The sequence below is a fragment of the Haliotis rubra genome, unplaced genomic scaffold (assembly GCF_003918875.1).
Source record: "Haliotis rubra isolate DU_JTF1 unplaced genomic scaffold, ASM391887v1 Scf350, whole genome shotgun sequence".
Lineage (NCBI taxonomy): Eukaryota > Metazoa > Mollusca > Gastropoda > Lepetellida > Haliotidae > Haliotis > Haliotis rubra.
Window position 1 is genome coordinate 551,661 of NW_025767025.1, and position 27,100 is coordinate 578,760.

At 39.2% G+C, this 27,100-nt stretch overlaps 1 protein-coding gene across 8 annotated transcripts in view; it reads left to right on the plus strand.

Annotated features, from left to right (window-relative positions):
* The window catches only part of LOC124285041 (plexin-A4-like), a 124,008-nt gene that overhangs the window by 80,632 nt on the left and 16,276 nt on the right, over nucleotides 1–27,100 (plus strand). For 5 of the 8 annotated variants that reach the window (XM_046721182.1, XM_046721180.1, XM_046721181.1 and 2 more), the window contains 12 exons: nucleotides 7,371–7,559; nucleotides 8,132–8,248; nucleotides 11,630–11,730; nucleotides 11,953–12,097; nucleotides 13,159–13,330; nucleotides 13,785–13,811; nucleotides 15,457–15,547; nucleotides 15,808–15,892; nucleotides 16,910–17,032; nucleotides 17,518–17,622; nucleotides 26,445–26,544; nucleotides 26,798–26,964. In XM_046721182.1, coding sequence (XP_046577138.1) covers nucleotides 7,371–7,559; nucleotides 8,132–8,248; nucleotides 11,630–11,730; nucleotides 11,953–12,097; nucleotides 13,159–13,330; nucleotides 13,785–13,811; nucleotides 15,457–15,547; nucleotides 15,808–15,892; nucleotides 16,910–17,032; nucleotides 17,518–17,622; nucleotides 26,445–26,544; nucleotides 26,798–26,964 — 1,422 coding nt within the window. The remainder of the gene's footprint in view (nucleotides 1–7,370; nucleotides 7,560–8,131; nucleotides 8,249–11,629; nucleotides 11,731–11,952; nucleotides 12,098–13,158; nucleotides 13,331–13,784; nucleotides 13,812–15,456; nucleotides 15,548–15,807; nucleotides 15,893–16,909; nucleotides 17,033–17,517; nucleotides 17,623–26,444; nucleotides 26,545–26,797; nucleotides 26,965–27,100) is intronic. The other 3 variants (XM_046721185.1, XM_046721186.1, XM_046721187.1) reach the window with 3 other exon arrangements.

Consider the following 27,100-nt stretch of genomic DNA (forward strand, 5'->3'; position numbering starts at 1 on the left):
AACACTTTGTCCAGAAGGTTACTTTCTCGGTGCTCTGTAAATCAGCCTGTCCTCCTGTCAGCTGGACTGAATTCCTACCGGACTGTTGCTTCCTTATTAGTCTCGCCATTTCCCATCATGCCTTCTTATGCTGCTGCAATGAGGTTTGGGAATATCACCAGGTGTAAAAGACAGGTGTATGCATGTACCCCAGCTTTACAATTAAAGAAGGTGAGACAGATAACATCTGGCTTGGTTAAAACTGAAGAGTGCATTAAAACTGATAAAACTGGTATAGCAAGGTGTCAAGTGTTGAGTTGAGTTGAGTTGGGTTTTGCATCACATCGGCATTATTCCAGCCATATAGTGACGAGAACAAGTTTGCATTAATAAACATTGTAAGTACATACTCGGAATGAGTGAGTTTGCTGGCCATTGCAAGGTTAAAACTGATACAAGGGGCATAGGAAGGAAAGAACTGATAAGGACATAGCAAGGATAAAACTGAAAAGAGCAGAGAAAGGATAAAACTGATAAAAGGAGCAGAGCAAGGAAAAAATGATAAGAGGAGCAGAGCAGGGAGAAAACTGATAAGAGGAGCAGCAAGGGTAAAACTGATAAGAGGAGCAGAGGCAGCTGATGCAGAGCAAGGAGAAAACTGATAAGAAGTGGCAAGGGTAAAACTGATGAGAGAGCAGAGCAAGGATAAAACTGATGAGAAAGAGCAGAGAGAGAAGAGCAGAGCAAGGAAAAACTGATAAGAGGAGCAGCAAGGGTAAAACTAATAAGAGGAGCAGAGCAAGGAGAAAACTGATAAGAAGTGCTGCAAGGGTAAAACTGATGAGAGGAGCAGAGCAAGGCAAGGATAAAACTAATAAGAGGAGCAAGAGAAAACAGGAAAAAAACTGATGATAAGAGGAGCAGAGCAAGGAGAAAACTGATAAGCAAGGGTAAAACTGATAAGAGGAGCAGAGAGGAGCAGAGCAAGGGAGAAAACTGATAAACTGAGGAGCAGAGCAAGGGTAAAACTAATAAGAGGAGCAGAGCAGGAAGAAAACTGATAAGAAGGACATGCTAAGGGTAAAAGAGATAAAAAGGCCATACCAAAGATGAAAATGATGAACTTTTGATGCACTGCATAAAATGTTACAATCAGCTCAGATGGTAGATTCCCATCCCCAAAACAACCCAAAATTTGTTTTAGTTTCCATCAGGGTCTTTTGTTTGTTAAAATTTGTGAACAGTCTAATGAACTGAATGTTTCATTTTTTGATGTGGTTTCTTATTCATATTGCTGGCAATATGCTTCGACCAGCATTATATACAATTTATCACCTGCAATCGAAAACTATTCAAGTCCTGATGGCATAAAACATTAATCATGACCACAAACCATGGTGAATGTGTGTCTAAAATGTGGCACTTTATTCAACATCCTGAACATATGGTTTCAAATTCTTGACTGCTTCATTGGCAGAAAATACCTGATTGTACAGAATTCTGTCTGTTCTGTCTGGGATGATGCATCTAAACCAGTTTTCTGGATGCCTGGCAGCTATTGACCCTCGGTGTGGGGCTGATTTAGTGATGAAAGGAACAATACCTCAAGTGCAAGGGACTTGTTCTGTACATCCATAAAATCTGTGCTGTCATTTGGATGCTGGGGAAATTTTAGTCTGTCTCACAGGACCTCAGCCCCATTATTTTCCCTTCTTCCCAGCCCTTTCTGCAATAGGGGCGGTGGGGTAGCCTAGTGGTTAAAGCGTTCGCTCGTCCCGCCGAAGACCCAGGTTCGAAACCCCACATGGGCACAATGTGTGAAGACTATTTCTGGTGTCCCCTGCCGTGATACTGCTGGAATATTGCTAAAAGTGGCGTAAAATCATACTCACTCACTCACTCACTTTCTGCAATATTAAAGCCTTAAACAAAGCAAGTCTAGATTTCCTCAGGTTCACTGAAGCTCCTTTTAAATTTTATAGGAATTATTTGTTTCCATCACAATTGTATATATTTAGAGATACGTGTTAGTCTTTGGGAAATTTGTACATCTGAAGTACGGAAGGTATTCTCGAAAACTCCAAATCGCATTGTGCGCCATTGTGTTCACATTATCATTTGTAACATGTTCGTTATTGAGAAGTTCTCACTATTATTGGGGTATTCAGTATCTCTGTACTCACTTGAATCCAGTATATCCAGTATTTAAGTAGAAATGAGGCAACCTTTTTTATTCAAAATTTCTGCTTACCAGGTGATTTCAGACTTACATCCGTCCATGTCATATTCAAACACTGACACTAAAAGTTGTCTGAGGAACAAGGGAAACATTGCATTGGCTTACATCATTCACTGCAGTAAAGTTTATATGTTGATGCCTGGATTCAACTGGTAAATAAGGGTCTGAAAGACGTTACGCAAACTAAAAAGGCTTCATTGCTTCATCATCATTTTCGTTAAACTATTTATATCTGTATGTATATTTGTACTTAATGGTTATCATAGTTACAGCAAGCAACTCCAAGTGAATTGGGTAATCCTGGTTTGTTGTTATATTTTACACACATATCCAGTTTGTCTGGAGCTCTTCCAGACCTTGGTGACCTCTCAAGTCACCTTTCATCTAATGTTTGGAATAACCTTTGCTCTTACTTCATAAAAGCAGGGTGGTGGGGTAGCCTAGTGATCATGGCGTTCGCCCATCACGCAGAAGACCCGGGTTTGATTCCCCACATGGGTACAATGTGTGAAGCCCATTTCTGGTGTCCCCCGCCGTGATATTGCCAGAATAATGCTGAAAGTGGCGTAAAACTATACTCACTCGCTCACTCTTGATTGTCTGGGGGAAAAAAGAGGTAAGGTGGGGATGAGGTCGTGTTGGTGAGGTTGAACATGTCACATGTGTATGGTCTGTGTTGACCTCGTGCATGTATGGAAGTCAGATGATGATCCATGCCTAGGATTGTCAGAAAACTCCATCATGGCTTCCTACCTCTACTCTCTAGCAAGAAGTATTTCTACTTAAATTATTGCCAACATGTGGCCTCCATACACGGAATGGTCTGAAGTAATGAAGCTAGGATGTTCCTCTTTACTAGACATAGTTTTCTTTCTGGACAAGAACGCAGTTCTCAGTTCATTCGTATTGTTGTATGAGAGTTTGGGAAACCTGGACAGATTATGACGCAGATTATGTGAATGGCTTTTCTGTGAAGATTACCATGAGTAAGACAACATCAATATTTGAAACATGTACCAATGGTGCCATGTCGGGAGCCGTCAGTTAAGATGGTTGGGGGTGAACAAAGTGCAGTGCTGAGGCGTTTGTTCTTGGAAGAGTCAAATTTCCTGGGGGAAAAGATTGCTTTCTCCATTGTTGGAGTGAGAGCAGAAGACAGAAAAAGCCATTTGTCACTGTCATGGAGTCAAAATTGCACTTATGGTGCTTTGTTTAAAATTTGATAGAAGTGTTGATGATATTTGTAAGAATGTCCAACATGAGGGGTAGGTACATCAAGATAGATGCAGAGGAAGCATGTTTCTGGTTTAGGAAGGCTATCTATGACCTTTATTATTAGAATGAACGAGCTTATTGATATCTTGGTATGAGATCTGACAGTAGGAGACATCTTCCATGCTATTGGTAACAAGGGAGAAATAGCTCCACACAACAAATCAGCTCCTACATGTTTTGTATGATTGAAAGCATAGTTCACGATTTGCTCCATCGGTTGAGTGACATGGAAGATCAGAAGAAAAAAGAGAACCAGTATCTGTTTGTGAACTGCCATGGAACATGATAATTGCAGTTCTGGTTGGTTTCTCATGATGGTGGAAAGTTGCTGAATTGGGACTAGCTGACAGAAACAAATTGTAGTATAATTGTGAAAAGTGGAGAACACCCATATCTAGCCAAGAGGAACCGATACAATTCCCACAGCTGTAGAGAATTCTAACCCCTTAAAAACCAAGGGATCAATGTGTATAACACTTCGAGGATGCACCCTATTAATTAACTTCTTGTCTCCCTGTCAGAATGGCAGCCATCTTGATTTTAAGTTTGGAAACTCAATACAGACATGGCCTCCATGGGGGGAATTCCTGTGTGTGTTTATACAATCAATTGTTTTGTCATAGTTTGTAGCTTGTTAAAGGTTCGTTACTTGATGACCTGAGCACCCTTGTTTCAGGAAGCTTGTTTGCTTGTTTTTCAATCTAATTCTACTGTGTTTTCCCTTTTATATGAGACATTTGAAAACATGGATCAGATATCTGTTTCTTGAAAGAAGACATTTAGTACTGAGGCTAACTTGGTGCACAAGTTTCGAAATAGCTGTTGCTATTTCAATGTATTTGTAAAATTAATAATTGTTAAGTGTATAGTTTCATTGACTCTTGAGTGATTTGTAATCAGGTTTGCAGGAAGCCTTGTAGTTAGGTCACTGGCTCGTTTAAGGTGCATTGTGATAATACTTTGGCTTGTGATGCCAAAGAGGTGAGGTGAGGTGAAATTGGGTTTAACGTCGTGCTTGAGAATATTTCGCTCATATGACGACGTGCATGCGTGTGTGTATGTGTATATGCGGTTGCTTGTACTAGCCCAGACTTAAGCTGGTTTTATAGTGCTAGCCCACTGAGATACCATGCCGCAGTGAAGTATGAATACCCCACTCAGACACATTATACTGACTCCGAGTCGACCAGTCCTTGTTGTACCCATTAATGCCGAGCTCCAGGCAGGGACCAACAAGTACCATATTCTAACGTCTTTTGGTATGATGCGGTCGGGGATCAAACCCGCGACCTTCCGCTCTCCGGGACATGATGGAGTCTGAAAACATTATCCAAGTTCAAAATGTCCTCACTCATTCTTGTTCTTACTCCATCATCAGGTATGCTGACTTGGTTAATGCTTGTCATCATATCCCAATTCGATAGATAGTTACTCATGATGTGAATCACTTGATTTTCTGGTCCATGCTCAGTTACTTACAGACTGTTGTCATATTGCTGAAATATTACTGAGTGAGTGAGGTGTTAAACAAGAAACAAACCAATCGCATGCTCACTCATCATAACCTGAAATGTCATACAGCAAGTTATCAGCCATGAGGAAGGTAAATCACAACCTTTGGTTGGTCAGTAAGGTCTTCCAACTCAGGTACATTGTGAAACAATTCTCTAACAACTAGATTTATTTAGAGTTTCCTTACTTTTGAACCGCAGTGAGCTAGCACTATAAAACCAGCTTAAGTCTGGGCTAGTACAAGCAGCCACACATACACATGCATGCACGTCATCATATGAGAGAAATATTCTCAAGTACGATGTTAAACCCCATTTCACCTCACCTTCATTTCACCTCACCTTCCTTACGTTTGAAGGCCTTCTTTTACAAGACAGTGTTTGTTGTATTACCACCAAATGGCTGCATGAATAAGAGTGTTTGTTGTCAACCAACTGAATTACCTGGAAGTTAAGTAATGTTTAAAACATTCTTTTACATGAAATAGAAAGTGTTAAGACAGTGTAAGGCTTCTTGAAGAACTGTGTTGTTTCTTAACCAACTCAAGTTTTCTTAAAACAGTGTTTACCTTTTTGAACATCACTGTTGGTTCTGAACCAGCTGGAATCAGCAGAGGTTCCATTGTTGTTGAAGATGTTCTGTTAAACACAGTGTTCAACTCGAAGTGTTGTTAAAACACTGTAGGACTCATTCCACATCAGTGTTCGTTCAATGAGATGCTTAACAACTGCCTTTTTCCAATGTAAAAGTATTGGTTTCCTCAATAAATCAGGTGTTTCATGTCGCATTAGGTGATGAGGAAGGTTGTGAGTTATGCCTGAAGGTATGGCCTGTGGGTCAGTTGTTCATTGTCAGCCATCCTGGAGCTTCCAGCACACACCCAGCTGTTCCTGCTGACCAGATGCCATGGCTCATAACTAATTCCCCCATCACCACAGACATGCCCTTGATGAGCCGAATCAGGAACTCCAGTGTTTTCTCATTAGAAAAGGAAACACACCTTGAGATGCAATCATATAGAGAGACTGGGGTCTCTTGGTGTAATGAATTTTGTCAGATTTGGAAATGATGTTTTCAGTCAAGTCGTTGACTTCTTGACAGTGAGTTTATGATTGGGCTGTGAGTAGATTTGTTAACCCTGAATCATACACATCATGATTCTCATGTTATGAGACTTTCCATGTGATAATTGAGAGTTAATTTGAAGATCAAGGTTGTCTCCAGTTTGATGTCAAGGTCAGATTAGTTTATTAGTTATGCTGGTTCTGATGACTGACTGGTATGTGATCAGGTTAAAAATGAGTGAAGGCCGGGTGGGTAGCCTTGTGGTTAATGTGATCGTTCATCACCCTGAAGACCCAGGTTTGATTCCTCACATGGGTACAATGTGTGAAGGCCATTTCCGGTGTCTCTTTTTCATTCCCTCCCTCTCCCCTTCTCCCTCTCTCTCCCTCCTCTCTCTCTCTCTCTCTCTCTCTCTCTCTCTCTCTCTCTCTCAGAACTGAGTAAAAGCTCGCTCACTCACTCACCTTTGGCATTTAAGTTATTTTTCATATACATATTGGTATATATTGCGAGCTACGATACAGTGGTGATTGTTGCAATGTATTGTAGTGAGTAGTGGCGATATTGGCTGTACCAGCTGGAGTGTGTTCTGGATGTGTATACTGAGAGTTTGCAGATCTGGATCAGGTCATCACTCACCAAGGCAGATACATCTGTAGGGCAGCCATGTCTTATCTAGAGTATATCTGTACCCTGTGTATGGGCCAAGGAAACAAACAGACCCGGCCCTCACTCTGCTTCCATTTTTCTCTTTCACTTTTGTCTCTCAGTACCGTCTTTACCCTATCCATTCTGCTTTAAAATGTGAATTGGATCAACCGAAATTCCACTCAACATGAATAGTACCTTCCAAGAATTGATTGATGTCAAAGTCTTTAAATAATATTTCATTTATCTTGCCTCCCTTCCACCAAATCCATTGGCAATGATTGACCACCTTTCAAAGGTCCCACAATTTACTGTGCAGAGTTGCATCCCTTATGAGTGCCAGGAACCTATAATCTGAAGTTATAATCCTTGACAATTAATATTTGCTTTGTCAGCAAAATGTATGAGCTTCACGTCTTGGAGGTGCAGTGCTAAGGCTTTGTTCCTATTTTAATGTGACACGCTGTGAGAAAACAGGGACATGGTACAAGGCTGCTAATTTAACCACTCTCGCTCTCTCACTCACTCACTCACTCACTCACTCATTCTCTGCAGCAGCAGCAACAGCTCATGTAAACCAATACTGTATTCATGTAAACTGGCTTTTATTCCAAAACAAGCGAATTGTTAAGTGTATGTAATACTGTTTCAGGGGGCACCTGTTGACGTGTGTGGCCAGTCTGATGTTGCTGAAGCCTATTCCTCCATCGAAGGCTCCTTGGCGGTGCGGTCATCACCCAAACTTGAGATGCCAGACACAGATGCATCTGCCTTGTTCGTCAGACAAGAAGGCAGACACCTCATTTGTTACATTGGGACTTCTGCAGCAGAAATTAGCAAGGTGAGCTGAGTCTTTCTTAGTTGAAGAAGAATGAAAAGTTGGAGTGGAGTTGTCCAACACCAAATGGATGTTATGAGAGTTGACTTAAGTGAAGGTCAGGTTTCTTACAAGTTGACCTTTGTATTGATCTTTGGTGATATCAGACACTGGTTTGCCTTGCATAGACAATATTACTGATAACCAGTCACGAGATGACTTGAATATAGATGAGTAAATAAACACTTCTAAGTGTAAATGGAATTCTTATGATCACTCAAATTGCCCTTTCTTACTTTAATGCCTGGGGTACTTGTTGGTGCCACCTTTGTCTCACTACATAATTTCTTCAAATTTCGGGGTGGTGGGTTAGCCAAGTAGAGTTCACTCATCACCCCAAAGATCCGGGTTCGGTTCCCCACATGGGTATAATGTGTAAAGTCCATTTCTGTTAACCCCTGTCATGATTTTGCTGGAATATTGCTAAAAGCAGCGTAAAACCATGCTTGCTCACTCACTCACTCACTCACTCTCTCACTCACTCTCTCACTCTCTCACTCATTCACTCACTCAAATGTCCTGAACTTTAATTGTAGGTGTTGGTGACAAAGGACACTGCTGATGTTGTGGATACTCTTAAGACCCGTGGGCAAATCAAGAAGATTCTCCAGGCTTCTGACATGCATGAACTGATCATCCTGACTCCAGACAAGGTAAGACAGCCTCATGCAGAGATGGGTGTGATTGCTCTCAGAGTAGAATACAGGAAATGTTGCCGTCTTAACACTCATTCAGAAATTCTCTTTTCAGGCACTTCTTTCATACTTGATGGTTATTTTTAGGGAATTTTCAGCAAAAAAACATTAAAAAATGTTGCTGATGGATATTTAATATGGTTGCCATAACAAACCTGCTGTACTTCCTGAGTCATTATTGTAATGTTCCAAGTTCATGTTGATGTCATGAAAATGGTCAGTAAGGAAAGTTGCACACAACTGAAAGGCCTAGTTGATGAAGCGTTCACTCAGTATGTTGAAGAACAGAGGTTTAAACCGCACATAGGTACGTTATTTGAAGCCTATTCTTGGTCTCCTCCCTGTGTGTATTTATAAAGTTGCTAATAGTTGTGCAAAAACACATTCTGTTAGTTTTATATCTTACATCTTTATCTTTGATCAAAGTTTCGGCTCTTCACAATGCATCTACCAATCACGGCGCAGGGAGAAAATATTTTAATACCATGGGGAATGGCGTACCAAGCCCATACAACATTTATAGCTGGGCATTAGCTGGAAAGCATTTGGCTCCAGTTCTAACTCGGAGTTGAACAAGGAGGGTTTGGCATTTGAGGATGCAGTGAGTCACATTGCAAAGTTTTTTAGTAATATTACAGATTTTGCCAATCTTGTAGAAACTCTCAAGCATGTCAGATGTCTGGAGCAAATATGAAAAAAGTGCTGTTTGATGAGGAGCTGGGTAATTCCCCGTGTGTTTATATTTTTTGTTCATAGTTGACCTTTTTGTTAGACCTGGAGAATTTTCCATGTTGGAGACATAAATTGCCTCATAAATTCAGGCGTGCATATTCTTGATATAAATCTCTGTCCTGGCTGTTCGCAATAGATTTTAGGGCCGATTATCATAGTCAATGAGAATTTTTGTTTAACCAGTTTATGGCTGATTTTGCAAAGGACATTGCTGAAGAAATCAGGTGTGAACCTCAGCATCTGTCACTGACACAGATGGATTCTGATAAAATGAATTTTGATTTTCTGCCACAGGCAGAGTATGCTTTGAAAAAGAATACTCTGTACAAATTTCGTCATCAATTGTTGAACCACTTAAGTAATGTTTTATCAGCTCTGTGTAACTTAATGCTATTAGTTGATCATCAACAAATATACTCAACTCTAATTAATGGATTGTCATCTGCTGACTCATTATATGGATTATTGGAACATTTTGTATGCTTAGACTTGCGCATTTTGATGTATAAGTTTTAGGACTTTATAAACATGCCTTGTTTAGGAATAAATGTTCATCATGTGAATTAAAAAGCAAATGGTTGCAAGTTCATGTGATGAAAGTTTGAACTATTGCATACAAGATAAGAATGAAGTAGATATTTACAGAATGATTAGAACACCTATTAGCTGCCAGGAATTGCAGATAAGGACCAAAGTGAATATATTTCGTAATGTTTTCAAACCAGTCTATAAGATTCTGGGGAGTGAAAAGGGTTGGTATTTTGACTATTCTTTCATATTTTGAGAAATGATGGCTTCTTGATCCCATCGCTGTCAATCTATTTTAGGAACAGTTTCACTTTAAAACTTGCCATCATTTCTTGAGCAAGGCCTTTTGGTTTTTACTCACTTTACTCGTGGAGATCCGGGTTTGAATTGGTCTTCAGTAACCCATGCTTGTCGTAAGAGGCCACTAACGGGTTTGGATGGTCAGGCTCGCTGGCTTGGTTGACATGATATCGTATCCCAATTGCGTAGATCGATGCTCATGATGTTGATCACTGGTCTGTCTTGTCCAGACTCGATAATTTACAGTCCGCCACCATATAGCTGGAATATTGCTGAGTGCTGTGTTAAACAACAAACCAACCAACTTTGCTCACTACTGAAGGTTTAGACAGTACAACCAGAAATTATTGAGAATTTAAATTTTTTTTAAAAATTCACTCATTACTTACGTATTAAATGTGAATATTAGCAGAACATAACTCCAGATTCAAAGACAGGTGAACAGTTAGTATTTTGTCAAGTCACCATGGGCAGCAATGCAGGCTTCAGTGTGGCGGGGGATACTACTGTCCCAATATCGAACCACCTCTCCTTTCATTACAGCAATATTTGTCAGAGTTTTCTTATTGAAACTTTCCTTCATAAGTCCCCAAACATTTTCTATTGGATTTAGGTCAGGGCTATAGCTTTGCCAATCTAATAATATTTTGGGTCCGAAACCAGGCCTACGAATGCTTTGAACGATGTTTTGGGTCGTTGTCCTGCTGGAAAATCCCAAAATTTCCATAGAACAAGTGAGCAGATGGAAGTAAATGTCCCTCGAGAATATCTGTGTACCACTCACTGTTCATATTCCCTTCAAATACACAGAGGGGCGTTGCCCCTAACACAGATATGCCACCCCACACATTAAATTCCAAAGCTGATACAAAGGTGTTTCAGTTTCTTTGGTCCAGAATTTCAGTGTATTAGGAAACAGCCACACAGAACTTTCATCTGAGAAAATCACATTGTCCCAGTTAAAATTTCTATGCTGTAAGCACCAGTTCAACCTTCGCTCCTTTTGTTCAGGTTTCATGATCGGTGATGGAATTCCTCGACTTTTCTGCCAACCCATTGCATGCTGCTCAGTTCTAATGGTCTCCTTACAGACAGCCACAGTTCCTCTATCAATCATATCCAGCCTTAAGTTTTCTAAAGTCCTTCGTTTGTTTTTAGAAACAAGAATACCAATCCACCTCCTGTCAATGACAGTCAATTTTCTGGGCCTACCTCCGCCTCCCTGGTGCTCAATGCCATATCCATTTGCAATATTTTTCAAAACACGATAAACAGTGGACAAAGGGATGCCTGTTCTACTTGAAATCACTTTAGCTGATCTGATGTCCTTGTTATAATACTCTAAAATCAACTTCCCTTCTCTAAATCATCCATACTGAGGATCACTGAAAATGTCATCTGCTAGCAAGTAAACAAAGGAGGATAACTCTTCACAAACTAATGAAAAAGGATTAACGGAGTTGTCTCTCTTGAATGAAACCACACACTTGATAGCTGGTCAAGGTTGTTTATACTAGAAATCCAATTAAACATATTCCTAAAATTCTCAATAATTTCTGGTCATACTATACATGTCCGGTGTGTAACTATGGTGTTCTGTATGCCCCTCACTTCTGAGGGTTTATACATGTCCAGTGTGAAACTATGGTGTTCTGTAAGCCCCTCACTTCTGAGGGTTTATACATGTCCGGTGTGTAACTATGGTGTTCTGTAAGCCCCTCACTTCTGAGGGTTTATACATGTCATGTGTGTTTTACTAACTGTGTGTTGTTCATGCAGGTTGTGCTGTTGTCGACTGACCACTGTGGGGACCATGCCAGCTGTGAGGACTGTATGACCGTGTCAGATCACATTTGTGGCTGGTGTGTCATGCAGAATAGGTCAGTTGAAATATTGTTTTAGTATTGTTGACAATGAACCAATTTTATGATCCTTAAGGGATCGCTGAATATTATGTCACCCAAGTGAAAATTTAAGTCATCATAGATTTTTAATGTCTAAATCTTGTCTTTACAAGAAAAAAGCTATATTTTTATCTGCCTCTTGATTTACACAAACATGTAAATGCATTTCTCATTTGTGAGTGTTGAATTATTTTCTAGGTGCATCTCAGCAGACAGGTGTCAATCATCAGCAATCACTCCTCATTGGCTGGCATCAGATGACCAATCATGTGCTAGCATTAAAAACATCCAACCAGAAATGTTCAGCTTTGAGAGTCTAGAAAACAAGCAAGATTCAAAGCAGGTTGGTAGATTCATGTCTTCAGCAGTATGTGCAACTAGCCCAGATACAAAGATTATTCTTTGATTTGGTAATTGTTTACCTTGATTTCATCATGCAGTTTTGTAAGGGTTATCTCAGCATGGCGCTTTTCTTGACTAATGGACTGTGTGTGAGTGAGCGAGGTGTTTTCTGAAGCAGTCAGCAGTACCACACATGCCAGTTTGAGTATGGTTGGTCTGTGGTCTGTGTGAGCGAGCGCTTTAACCACTAGGCTACCCAGATATACCTCTAAAAATACATTAATTACTACCCATTTCTCTGGCATGACACGACTGCCTCCGTGGTGTAGTGGTGAGAGCGTCCGCCCGGAGAGCGGAAGGTCGCAGGTTCAATCCCCGGCTGCGTCATACCAAAAGTCGTTAAAATATGGTACTTGTTGGTCCCTGCCTGGCACTCGGCATTGCAATGGGTACGACAAGGTCTGGTTGGCTTGGAGTCAGTATCATGTGTCTTATCGGATATTCATGCTTCACTGCGGCATGGTATCTCAGTGGGCTAGCACTATAAAACCAGCTTCCGTCTGGGCTAGTACAAGCAGCCGCACATACACATACACACTCATGCACGTCGTCATATGAGCGAAATATTCTCAAGCAAGACGTTAAACCCAATTTCACCTCACCTCTGGCATGACACATTAATTGTAGTAATATGATAGAATCATGTGATTCTTAACTGATTTTGAGCAGTATGATATGTTACCATGTCCCAGTAATGTCCCATTGCCCCTGCTGTCAACTAGGTTTGCCCATTGCAGATTTGATATTAACTGACTGCCATTGATGTCACTTGGTATGATTGACTTTCATATCACTCAAAGAATTTCATTGACATGTAATAATTAATGTGATCATGTAATAATTAATGTGATCGATTTGTTGCAAAAGGCAGATGCAAAGTGTTCATTATTGTTCTGTTCTGTGCATAATTCTATGAGAAGGTGTGTGTTTTAGAATGAAAATTAAGAAATCTTATGGTCAGTATGAGCACACATGAGTATTATGGTCAAATGGTCCTTTCAGATCACATTTGAGCTGGACAAGGTTGCTGTCCAACAGAAGAACAGTGATGACCTCCAATGTTTGTTTGTTGCTGGGGAAACAAGGCATGGAACTCAAGCGTCTCTAAAGAATGACAGGATTACCTGCCCCTTGCCTGAGAAGGACCGCCTGCCAACCATCCCTCATGGTAAGGGTGAGTAGGTAGATCTCTCGCATGCTTGATCTTGCTTTTAGAGTTATCTGCCCTTGATGGAGGAGAGGTTTTGTTTATTCTGCATAAAACGACTTGTCTGGATGGTATTAATGTATGATACGAGGTCATTCTGATGATAGTTAAGTAAATATATAAATGTATTTGTAAATACTTAATAAATAAGTTAAGGAAATAGGTAGTAAGTTGTATGAAATGAGTCGTTTTATCTCCTTGAGCATCACCTCTCCAAGACCATGTGTGAGCTTACTGTGTGAATATTTATTGAGTTTCACTGCAGTTTGTCCCTAGTAAAATATTCATCATTTTTTTCATCTGATTCATGCACAAACTTATGTTTTCTGAAAAATAGAGAAACGTTCTATTACAAAGTACACTTTGCAGAATACAGGTATTACTAGTCAAAACAGTCATGTTCATTAATTATATGTTGTAGCGAATATCCCACAACCATCTCTAAAAGGTATGTTAAATATTTTCAGAATTTTTCAGCACTTTTTTTTGTCTACTCTACTTTTGATTGCTCTTGAGTCACTTTACGAACATTTTAAAAATAAACTAATGTTTTTTTCCAACTTTTTAGGATATTGTAGTCTTAATTGTTTAAATAGAATTTCTCAAAGCATGTGAAAAGTTTTGCTGAAACTTTACATTTGACATTTTGTATTTTTGGCTTTTTCGTTCACTCTGCATGGCTTATAAACTTTTATATGTTTCTTTGCTTGCGTGCAGCTACATATCAGTTCATAATCTGCTCATATTTTGTTGTAAAATGAATTCTTGAGAAGGAAATTTATAACATTTATGTGAAATATATTACAAAGGTGGTTACTTGTTACATTTTATGGTAACAATATAATGGTTCTAAGTAGATACTTTCATGTTGTGCTTTGAAATAGTGAATTTCAACTTTTTGAGTCTTTTTGTCTGTTTTTTTCCCTATATTTTCCCAACTGTTTGGACATGTTGCAATGTTTTTATTTGACAAAAATATTTTCAGTTGCTCATAGATGTTTAATTAGTTCTGTGTCCAACAGCATGAGTGCACTAATATCTAAATGCACTGATATTAGCTGAATGCACATGTGCTTCATAAGTTCTTTTGGGTATTTTCCACAGCATTAACTTCTTAATGGTAGTTTGTAGGAGTTCAGAAATCTTGATACTTGACACAAAATGTGTTCGTGATTGGCAAACTAGCATTTTGCACCTTTGTATCATGCAGAAACTCATTCCATCGCACCAGTACATGAGGTGAATGACTATTTCCCGTTACCTTTCCCTTCACTGGGTTTTCACACGTGGGGCGGTGGGGTAGCCTAACGGTTAAAGACCTGGGTTTGATTCCCCACATGGGTACAATGTGTGAAGCCCATTTCTGGTGTGCCCCGCCGGAATATTGCTGGAATATTGCTAAAAGTGGTGCAAAACCATTGTCAGTTAGTTTTCACATGTTCCGTATGACCGGATCAAAATGGCCTGTGGTCTCAGGTTCAGATGCTCACAATGTAGTATACCATTACAATATAGTGTTGGAAGATCAGTCCATTTGTAACAGTGATCTTGTTACCCAGATGATTTAGTGTGTGACCCTATCCACAGGAGATTCAAGAGCAGAGTATATCTCCTGTTTAGTCACAGGTTTAAGACTTAGATGAGTTGCAAGTTGTCAGTGTGTGTTACATTGTGCCAAGAGTCACTGTATACTGGAAGCACTGACAGTTGATTATGTTTTAAGGATTGTTTTGCCTCATCAGGTTGCAGTGATATAACTGTGATATTGCCTATTGCAGTGATATAACTGTGATATTGCCTATTGCAGTTATATAACTGTGATATTGCCTATTGCAGTTATATAACTGTGATATTGCCTATTGCAGTGATATAACTCTGATAATGCCTATTGCAGTTATATAACTGTGACACTGCAGGCTTCAGCAAAAGCCAACATTCATTTCACCGTTGCCTGTGGTTTACTTGTGTCAGGCCTGAACTCCTTTGAGGAGGTGTATTGAGGTACTTATGACTACAGGATTATCCCCTTCACCAGAATATACCTGCTGTGTGCCATGGTCCTCTGCCATAAGTACATTGTTTTCTCCCTACAGACCACCAGAACCTGGTGCTGCAGTTCCATGTCCAGGGCCGATCCATCGTCACCCGCAGCGTTGCTGTCTATGATTGTCGGGTTCATCAAAAGTAAGAACAGCTCTCTTTACCACTGAATGTTATGAGATAATTAATACAGTATTGTTAAACTCTCAAAGTTCAGTTTTTATTTTAGATGGTGCTGTTTTCAAATTTGCTTTGGCAAAATTTAAGCATACAGTTTCACCTTAATTAATGTGCATAGAAGTCTTTCTGTAAGTTGATGCAAGATTATTTCATACAACAAACATTAGGGTGTGTGTGGAACTATGCCATCTGTGTGTACTGTAATGAGCCATTGTCATATTCAGCTGTACTGGGTGCACATCCAGCACCTTCCAGTGTCAGTGGTGCCCTGCCTCTAACACCTGTATCAAGGACTCCTCCACCTGCCAGGTAAGGGGACACACCTGTAATTAACAAGTAACACATATCTAATGTATTGATAGTTCTTGTTCGAGTTGAGTTTTGTCAGTAATAAAACTGTATATGGTATTTAGAACTTGCAGTGTCTGTGAAGACAAGGATATCGTGTGGATTTCTTGCTTGAAAAAGCTACTACCATATCTACCAAACCATTGTAGAATAATAAATTTCCTATTTTCGAGCCCTGTCTTCATTTTATGAGTGCTTTTCATCGTCCTTGGTAGATGTGTTTGTGTGTACACTGAGGTTAGGCTCAGTAGGTTGGGGACTTGCTGGTTGGATTGTTTGATCCCAGATTCACGATAATTTACTGATGTTCCTTCATCTGTCAATGCCATTCGTATGCTGGTGGATGTCCACAGAAGCTTGTCAACAGAAAGACTTTCTACCTGAAACTGACATGTATGCATGGAATTCAGGAATATAGCTTAAACCACTCTCGCAAACCTTTGGGGCAGTTCGGGGGGCGGTGGGGTAGCCTAGTGGTTAAAGCGTTCACTCGTCACGCCGAAGACCCGGGTTCAATTCCCCACATGGGTGCAATGTGTGAAGCCCATTTCTGGTGTCCCCCGCCGTGATATTGCTGGAATATTGCTAAAAAGAGGCGGGAAACCATACTCACTCACTCATTGGGGCAGTTCGGTAGCCTAGTGGTTAAAGTGTTCGCTCGTCATTCCGAAGACATTTGTTAAGTTCTCTACATGGGAACAATGTGTGAAGCCCATTTCTGGTGTTCCCTGTCGTGATATTGCTGGAATATTGCTAACAGCGGCGTAAAGCTAAACTCACTCACTCACTCACTCACTCACTCACTCACTCACTCACTCACTCACTCACTCACTCACTCACTCACTCACTCACTCACTCACTCACTCACTCACTCACTCACTCACTCACTCACTCACTCACTCACATTTGACCAGAGATAGGAAAAGGTCTGAGACTCATTTCAGATAGCACCTGTTATAATAACACCCTCTGTTACAGACTGGCAATGCTGTGTCCTCATCCGACTCTTGTCCTCGCATTGAAACGGCTGCGGCAGACACAGACATCCTTGTCCACTCCATGGAGAAGAAACAGATTGCTGTCAGAGTCCGAAATCTGCAGGTACAGTAATTTTATTATAACCCCAAACATTTCTTTTGAACAGGGTTGCACAAACAATGTATGTACATTGACAAATTTCAGTGTCTTGTAGGTTTTAACTTGATGGGTCTAACCATGTTTTGTACAGATTTAGTTTGAATTCTTGTTGAAATTGTCCCCAGTATTTCTTTGTTTGAACAGCAAAACACAGGTCAAGCAGATTGTAAGTGAGCATACAAAATACTTTATTGTTCCTAAGATTCTCTGGGACAGCAGTAGCTGTTTATGTTACTGTGGCAGTGGGTTCAATTAATCATTTATTTCAACATGCAGAAAATAACACTAGCCTAAAGTAGATTTCTTGGGTAATGGTATGTAGAAATCACATGGACATCTGCCTGTATCAACTTCAGAGGCATGTGGCCCGCTTCATTATCAACATCATCAGCAGCAGGATGATTGTTGTCTTTTTGCCATCATCAATGATATGTTCCTTACGTTCACAGGGGGATCAGACCAAAAACATGAAGTGTCACTTCAGTTACCTGGGAGAGACCAAGGTTGTCGAGGGAACGATCCAATCCACCAGTCTCACCTCGAGCCCTGTCAAGGAACGATCCAATCCACCAGTCTCACCTGTAGCCCTGTCAAGGTATGTAACCATGTCATCTCGCTGGATGAGTGAGTGAGTTGGATCAGCAGAGGACGCCAGAAATGAGCTTCACATATTGTACTCATGTGGGGAATCGAACCCAGGCTTTTGGTGAGTGAGTGCTGTAACCACAATTCTACCCCACCTCAAGAGATTTCTGGTTGAATCCTCTGTATTTGTCAGTACTATGAACAAATAGTACTTGGTTGACACATGTCATCATATCCCGATTATGTAGATCATTGCTAATGTTGTCTTTCAGTGGCATTTAGAAGTTGTACATAGATGTCAAATATATTTTTATGGATTAAACTTCTTTTTATTTCCCCTACGACGTTTCGGGACTATTCCAGGTCCCTTCACCATAAAAATATCTTGGACATTGCTAATGTTGTCAATAACTTGATTGTCTGGTCCAGATTCGATTATTTACAGACCGACGTCATATAACTAGAATACTGCAGAGTGTGGTGTTAAACAACACTGAAATCTGGACTTAACACACATCTCTTCTTGCACAATTCCCCTTGACTCAGCAGTTCTGGTAGATTAGTACTTTCAGATTACATACTTCAGATTGCCATTCCTGCAACTTGTGCCATCCTGTTTGATGTGAAAATATTAGGCAATATTAAGTATTTTTGCTATCAGGTTCATATTGTTGATTGCACCATTTCATGGGTACAGTGTGTGAAGACCATTTTGGATGTCAAATCTTCAAGGTTGTTGGAACATTGCTGAGTTTTTTATTAGCCTTTGCTCACTCCCTACCTAACACAATGTACTATGGTTAGCTAATTACTTATGCTCCAGCACTTTACAAAAAGAACAGAATTTGATTCCATAAACCAGGTACCAATATGTAACCTATTCCTGACGCTACAGAGATTGTCTAATCAAATTAAAGCTCTTTCATTTAAAATGGCTGGTGAGGAAACAGTGGTTAAGCTATTTTCCTCATCTTGGATTTCTTTTCCCCATATGGATTAAATATGTGGAGACCATGTTTGGTACCCCCAGCCAGGATATATCTGCAATATTGCTCCGAACAGCATGGAATAATACACACTCAGAGATGGGATATTCTGAGTATGTGAGTGTTGATTGCACAGCTAAAATCATAATTGTGTGGTTTACATACATCACTGTGCCTCAATGGCACACTTTCAAAATGAGATATTGGTGTGTTTTTCAGAACAGTTGTGACAAATTTTGTTATATGATATACCTTTGATTAATTCAGCTTGGGCATGAATTGATTTAATGAATAAATGGAAGATTATGAACATATGAACATTCACAATGCACAGCATGATTCCGACAATAAAATTGGAGATACAGAAAATACAGAGGATATCAGAATCAAGGAAGATAGCCAACTGCATGTATATTTTCAAGGATTGGTTAAATAACATTTTTCTCGTTTTTGTCTAATAATTCAAAGCTCATCCATTCCATGGGACCGAAAACTGAAAAACGATTGCATTTTTCTCCTTGGAGTAAATTGCTCATTGAAAGATATTAATTTCCTGCCTGAAAATTCTAAATGTTCATTTGATGGGATAAACATCAAAACAAAGCTGTGAAGCAAAGGTTGGAGCTATTTCATTGCTGGCGTGTCGTGTCTGTCACCGCGCACACATGTGTAGCTGTAGGTTCTTTCATGTGTTTTTTCCACTTACATTCAAACACACATGTCTTTATCTCATACAGTATGTCTTTTATTTATCAGATGTGGACTTTACATTAAACAGGAAAAATTACTTTGGTTTTTAGTTCACACAGAGCATTAACATGGCCATCAATATGTAATAAAATGACACAGCCTGTCTATTTGTCAAGATAGAAAGCTGAATAACATTACTTCCTCGTACCTATCTGTTATTGTCATCTTCGTAGAACTACTTCCTGAAAACGAACGTTGCATTATATGACTGCTGTTTTTCATGCAACATCTGCTGCTTCAAAGGAATAAGTCCGATTACTTCGGCGTTATCGGGTAATCGAGGAAACTGCTGCAGCAATCTTTTATTCTTATTCTGTATAAAAATAGCTATTTCTAATTCTACCATGCTCATTTCTGTCATTGTACGACATCTGATACTCCTTGTCACCATATTGTGTAAGTTTTGAACCTGTCCCATGAAAAGTTTACAAATAATCCTCGTCTGTCAAACTATGTACTCTTTAACATGTAATTTTTTCCAAACTCAAGAAAATATTTTATGGGTGAAAAACTCTTGCATCTATGCAGTAACTGCCTTTGAAAAGAAGTTGAAAAATAAATTTTCCCGGATGTTTTCTGAGTATTTTTTTCCTGTGAGCAGTTCTGTGGGCTGCAGCTGTGGTGTTGTGAGTAGACACGCCATATGCTAACTCTTACCCAGATCACTGCTCAAGTGGTACAGAGTTACTTGTCCTGATGATGGCTGTGAAAAATATTGCAACAATTTTATGTCTCCGTTTGGATTGGCTTAGGACAAGGTTCTGTGGGTTTTATTTAAGGTGTGGTACATAAAATCATATTAATGAGAAGATGACTTCAGTATTGAGAACTAATTGTTTTAACATCTGACAAGGATTCGGAAGATTAATTGACTTTTTTCTTGTGTTGTATGGGAATGATATTGACAAGGGTTGTGTATTTCAGTATATAACACAGGTGCGTGGAAATGTACCGTTTTTAAACTTCATGAATATTGGGGTCTGTAATGAAAATAGTGAGTTATTTCTAATTGTGTTGTAGGCTTTTAACAGTGTGGTATATGAACCAATATTGACAGAGGTTATATATTTGTAATATCACATGTCTGGAAGATGTGTGTATATGTGACTCACAGTTTGATGTGTCATTGTCAATATTGAAATAGAAATGACCATGTCCGATATTACCATCAAGCAAGGATTTATACAGGCTGAATACTAAATGCCCTTGGCGGGCAATTGAGGGGGTAAAACTTGGAGATGGGGCAGTCTGTAATTGGTCAATGAAATACAGGTCACTTCTACAAAGCCATGTTAGTTATTATTATATGACATGAATTGTGAAGTATGAAATACCAATTTGAAGATTTTTGCTTTTTCTGGGGGTCTCAGGCCTCTAAATAGGACCCCATTTCACAAAGCTATCGATAAAGTCTATGTTACAGTATAGAAGATACGACAGTCGTACCCCTATGATAGCTTTGTGAAAAGGGGCCAAGGACAGGATATATCTCTGATTAAATAGGGGCAGTGGGGTAGCCTTGTGGTTAAAGCAATCGCTCGTCACGCCGAAGACCCGGTTTGATTCCCCACATGGGTACAATGTGTGAAGCCCATTTCTGATGTCCCCCACTCTGATATTGCTGAAATATTGCTGAAATATTGCTAAAAGCGGCGTAAAAACCCAACTCACTCACTCACTCTGAATAAATATGATCTGTCAAGAATCAAGATAAATTTAGAAACCACAGCCGCAAATGAAACATTGTGTTTTGTAAATAGTCAATATTTGATCGACTGTATGACTGTCTTTAGGTATTTGTCATACAAGCTTGTGTTGAGTGAATTCACATTGATTTCATGGATTAAGATTCTGATGAACAAATATCTCTGGAAATAAATAAAAAGAGTTCACAATATGTTAACAATTTATTCATAAATGTATTATAAGATTGAATTTATTTGGCATAATTTTCCATATTTTTGTAGAGACTGGTTGAAAAAATTCAATAGAATAGACATTAAGTCACACATTTCTCCAAATGTAAATACAGACAAAAAAATTTGGTCAAATAGTTCTGAGGACATTTTTAGAAAACACCCTAATAATAATCCTAGAAAACATTATTAGAAATACCATGCATTATTTAATAAAATAAAGTCACTTCCAATAAATATTTTAGGAATCCCTTCTATTTTCCATTGATATGCACCAAAGCGTCCGTCTGAATGTCTTGATGTGCGTCTCCGAGTGCTGTAGACACTGTTGGGTGTAAGTGGTTAAATGAGGTTTCTTGAGTGAGGATTTCACGCTGCACCTGATGAAAGGAAGTCTTTACCTGTGGGGGAATGAAGGAGGGACTGGATAAGTGAGTCTTCTCGTCAGTGAAAAGGCAGGACTATAGGGAGGGCTGTGTGCATGAAAAACACTGGGCCCACTAATAGTTTTCATTCAACTTGTTCAGGGCCATGTTGTGTGATCAGATTTGAACTGCTCAAATGACAACCTTTGAGCTGTTAATGTGATGATATTTGAGCTAGTAATGTGATAATGTTTGAGCTAGTAATTAATGGACAGATGAGCTAGTAATGTGACGATGTTTGAGCTATTAATTAATGGACATTTGAGCTAGTAATGTGACGATGTTTGAGCTGTTAATTAATGGACATTTGAGTTGGTAATGTAATGACCTTTGAGCTAGTAATGTGATAATGTTTGAGCTACTAATTAATGGACAAATGAGCTAGTAATGTGATGATGTTTGAGCTATTAATTAATGCACATTTTAGCTAGTAATGTGACGATGTTTGAGCTATTAATTAATGCACATTTTAGCTAGTAATGTGACGATGTTTGAGCTGGTAATGTGACGATGTTTGAGCTATTAATTAATGGACATTTGAGTTACTTATGTAATGACCTTTGAGCTAGTAATGTGACGATGTTTGAGCTATTAATTAATGGACAAATGAGTTAGTAATGTAATGACCTTTGAGCTAGTAATGTGACAATGTTTGAGCTATTAATTAATGGACAAATGTTTGAGCTAGCTGAGCTAGTAATGTGATGATGTTTGAGCTATTAATTAATGGACATTTTAGCTAGTAATGTGATGATGTTTGAGATAGTAATTAATGGACATTTGAGTCAGTAATGTAATGACGTTTGAGCTAGTAATGTGATGATGTTTGAGCTATTAATTAATGGACATTTGAGTTACTACTGTAATGACCTTTGAGCTAGTAATGTGACGATGTTTGAGCTGGTTTTGTGATGTTTGAGGCTATTTAGTTCAGCAAGCCATAAAGGCAATCCAACAATTGTGCCCATGTCCCACATATGAATCAGTGTTAGAAACCAATCCTTTTACATGGAAACAGAAATTTAGTTTGTAATAAAAAATATGTATGTTGTGCTCCTTTTTGTGCTGACAGTGTAATGCCATTTATCCTAGAACGTCTGGTTTGTATGTCAACCTATCAACATTCAGGAGTAAGTGAAACTGTCCCAGGTAATGTATGACAAACACTTCAGGGAGATACAATTTGTCAGATTTCTGTTTAGCCGCCTCTGACAATACACTGTTGAGGTGATAAGCCCTGAAAGGCTGACGAACCACTCTCTTGTGTATGATTAATCATACATGGAAAAAGTCCTTTAATGTTGGCTATCAATATTTATCCAGCATCAAGTAAAATGATCATTTTAACACAGAGTGAAGGTTATCAGAACATAAAACTTGTCTGAAAAGAAGGATGATTTGTATACTGGTTAGGGGCATGGTTTATTCCTTTTGTGCCCTGTACAAGCATATGTAATGTGACAGTAGAGACTGGCTGTAAGATGCTATCAGTTTCTTTAATCAGATCTGCTCTTGTTGACTTGAAGTGATGCCATGGTGCCATTTGTTTGCGGAATTAGGTGATTTATCACGGTTTCTCTCAAGCTGGGTGCAAAAACGTATCCATGCAGGAAACAGATGTTTAAAATTTTAACCTTTAACAAACTACATGTTTATCATGGTTTTAAGTTATCATTGAAATAACTTTTAATTTTCAAAGATGTAAATACTCTATTTTAAAGGTACCGGTAAATATTACAAAGAAAGTGGCTTTAGAAAGGAAACATTTTGTGGTCATTCAGTAATGGGTTTAATTATTGATTAAAAGGTATCTACACAACCAAACAACATTGTTCGATTTGCTGCACAGCATTTTTTATGATCAAACTAACTGTAAAACATATTTGATGATCAAATCAACTGTGCAATATTGTTTGATTATCAAGTCATCTATGTAACATTGTTTGATTATCAAAAACAAGCTGTCAAGCATTTAGGATTATCACATCAGCACCAATGCATTATTTGATTATCAGATCAGCTTTAGAGGACTGTCTAATTATCTAACTGGCTGTATAGTATTTTTGATCAGCCAATTGGCTGTTTAGCAGTGTGATTTTCAAGTCAGCTGTGTAACACAGATTAGCCAACCAGCTGTATATCATTGCTTGAATGCGTTTGTATATCCGAGACTTTACAATATTTGAAAATGTGTATTGCCTTTCACTCATTGTTTAGATTGTTTTTAAGTTTTAAAATCGCAATCTGTGTATTGTTTGGAGAATCCTTTTCCTTCAATTAAGTATGCAACTGACAGTTCAAGTTTTTCATTCATTACTGTGATATACATGCAAGCCTCCTATCCCTTCAAGCGTTGAGTGTGTCAGTATATCTTACAAGTGTTTAAGCATGGTGGTCTGCCATTCAAACAGGCAATGTAGAAGGGGTGAACACTTCCACTGTAAAGGGCTTCGCTAGGCCGATAACCCAAGGTTAAGTAGTGGCGTTATATTCTCCAGTAGAAGTGAAGCATCTTTGGCGTAATTCTGCAGCCATGGCAAGACGACACCAATGCAAGGCAGCTGTGGAGAGGTGTGCACAAAATACTTCACGCATTGCAGAAATTCTTGATGTTACATTTTGATTAGTGACTGAAATTTTCTTACTTAGCAGTTATGCCATTTTTTATCTCCATTTTTATTTGCCATGAATATTTTCATTGCTTTGAATGGGTACAGATATGTGGATATTTTTTTGCATCAGTAGTCTCATGCTAATATCAGGGAACAGTAGTCTATCTTGTTTTTCTTTCTTTTCTGGGGCAATGGGGGTCAGTATATAAGGGTCAGTAAATCAATTGTATAAGAGTATTAACCTGTCAGCAATGTTAACTACCCAGTTTCCTTCTTGTACATTCGATCCGGGGTAGAATAGGTCTTCAGCAACCCATGTGCTTGCCATAAAAAGCGACTATCTTGTCGTAAGAGGCGACTAACGGGATCGGGTGGTCAGTTTCGTTGACTTGGTTGACACATGTCATCGGTTCCCAATTGCGCAGATCGATGCTCATGCTGTTGATTACTGGATTGTCTGGTCCAGACTCGATTATTTACAGACCGCCGCCATATAGCTGGAATATTGCTGAGTGCGGCGTAAAACGCAACTCACTCACTCACTCTTGTACATTCTGTGACATTAGGGACCTGGTGATCAATCAAACCTTTTGTCAATCATAAAAACCCTGGTTCAATTTCCCACATGGTACAATTTCTTAAGTCCCCAGCCATGCTACTCCTGGAATATTGCTAAAAGAGGCATAAACCCTCGTTCAGTCACTCCAGTTGTGCACATTCTGTTACTGGAGTGAAACACACTGAGGAAGCTAGTCCGTGGACATGATAGCAAGAATCAGAGTACTGATAAGGGGAATAAGGCCTAAAAAAATGTTGTGGTTCCAATTACCCGACCGACCCTTGAATTCTGTTGCCAACAATAAGTTTTTAAAGCAGTATAAATGAAATAAGCTTTTAGATACCTTTTTTTTTCCCAGGCACTGACAGACAATGGTCATTCTAATAGAGAAGGTCGACATGATGGCCGAAACCTTGATTAAATAAACAATCATATATTGATAAATGTGTTATTAGTTTGTACTTTACTTCTTTTTTAAAAATCCTTTTTAAAAAAAAAAAAAAAAAAAAAAAAACAAACAACAAACAAACAACAAAAAACAAAACAAAACAACTACCTATCTATCTACCCTAAATTTTAAAGAGGTACAGTCGGATCAACATATTTTTTATTTGGCCTAACAGGCCCAGCTATTTCTGGTGCTGCTCCTTGCTTAACAGGATCCGATGTCGTCAGTGTGAATCACCTTCATCCTGGTCTTTAATCTTTGCTAAGCTGGTAGAAGCATCAGCGGGTATCCATTGTGTTTTCCTTCCAACTAATTAAGCTGAGACACTCACTTAACTGCTGAAAATACAGGAGTTCTGAAATTTCTTTAAGCTCATGACAGTCCTGTTGCTTGCTTCATCTCAGTAGCAGCTCTATTTGTTATGAGTAGGACTTAATACTCTTTCTTATAGTGATAAACAGCAGTGATACTTGGTGCTGGTCTTTTCTAGTCGGACAATGGGGTAGCCTGGTTGTCCCCCGCCGCAACGCAAAACGGGGGACTATGTATTCAGCAGCATCCGTACGTCCCGATTCTTGTTAACGTGATAGCTCATGTTGTACCCAATATCTTCAAATTTGGTGACAACCTATATTGGGGGATTACGCAGACACCAGTTGATTGGATGACCTTGACCTTATCTTCAAGGTCACCACGACACTTTGAACACTTTTTAAACTTATGTAAACACAATATCTCTTTAAACATTGCACCCAATGTCTTCAATTATGTCGACAGCCTACATTGAGTGATTATGCAGACACCAGTCATTTCAGGCATCTTGTATGGGACCATAAGATAAAAAGTAGTAAATATGTTATAAATATTTCATTCTTCTTTAGCGGTGGGGGATATTGCCGTATTAGTGGCAAACACTTGTTGTAAAAGCATTTACTCGTCATGCCAAAGACTTGGGTTCATTTGCCCACATTGGGTACAGTGTGAAAAGCCCATTTCTGGTGTCTCCGCCATGATACTGCTGGAATATTGCTAAAAAGCGGCGTAAAACTATACTCGATCACTCACTTTTCTAATCATGGCTATCTTCTTTTGCAGTTCGCGTACAACAGCACTGTCTTGCCATATGTGACAGCCTCATTCAGTGTTACAGCAGGCGGGAGTGACTTCCCCTTGGACAACCCCAGCGGCATCAAAGGTACAGTTCTTGTCAATTGTTCACATATACATTGGCCCATGAAGATCTAGGTTAAGATTTGCCTTCATAATGCTCATCTCTATGTTTATACATCTTTATTCTGATGGTCACCACCTCGCATCACTACTACACTTCTCAGCTCGAATCCAGTCCAATCAAATCAAATCAAATCAAAATCAAATCAATTACATTCCATTCATCTTGTCTCATCGGTCACTCGCTCATTCACTTACTCTGTCACCTCTCTGTCCAGTTCGCATCTACAAGTGCCCGCTGATGGTCACCAACTGCGGCAAATGTCTGAGTATGGACGCTGAGTACAACTGTGGCTGGTGCGAGTACAGCTGCACTCTTCAGAAACACTGCAAGGGAAAATGGCTGGACCGCTCCGAGACCTGCCCCAACCCACAGATTCTCAGGGTGAGTTTACATAAGATTTTAATTACACCATATGTGTACTTTCGTGACTACTTAAACAGAGTGTTTGTTGTCTTCAATTGAAAACCAGTTTATTGCATCTATTAATTCATCAGTTTCTACATTGAGTGGTAAACTG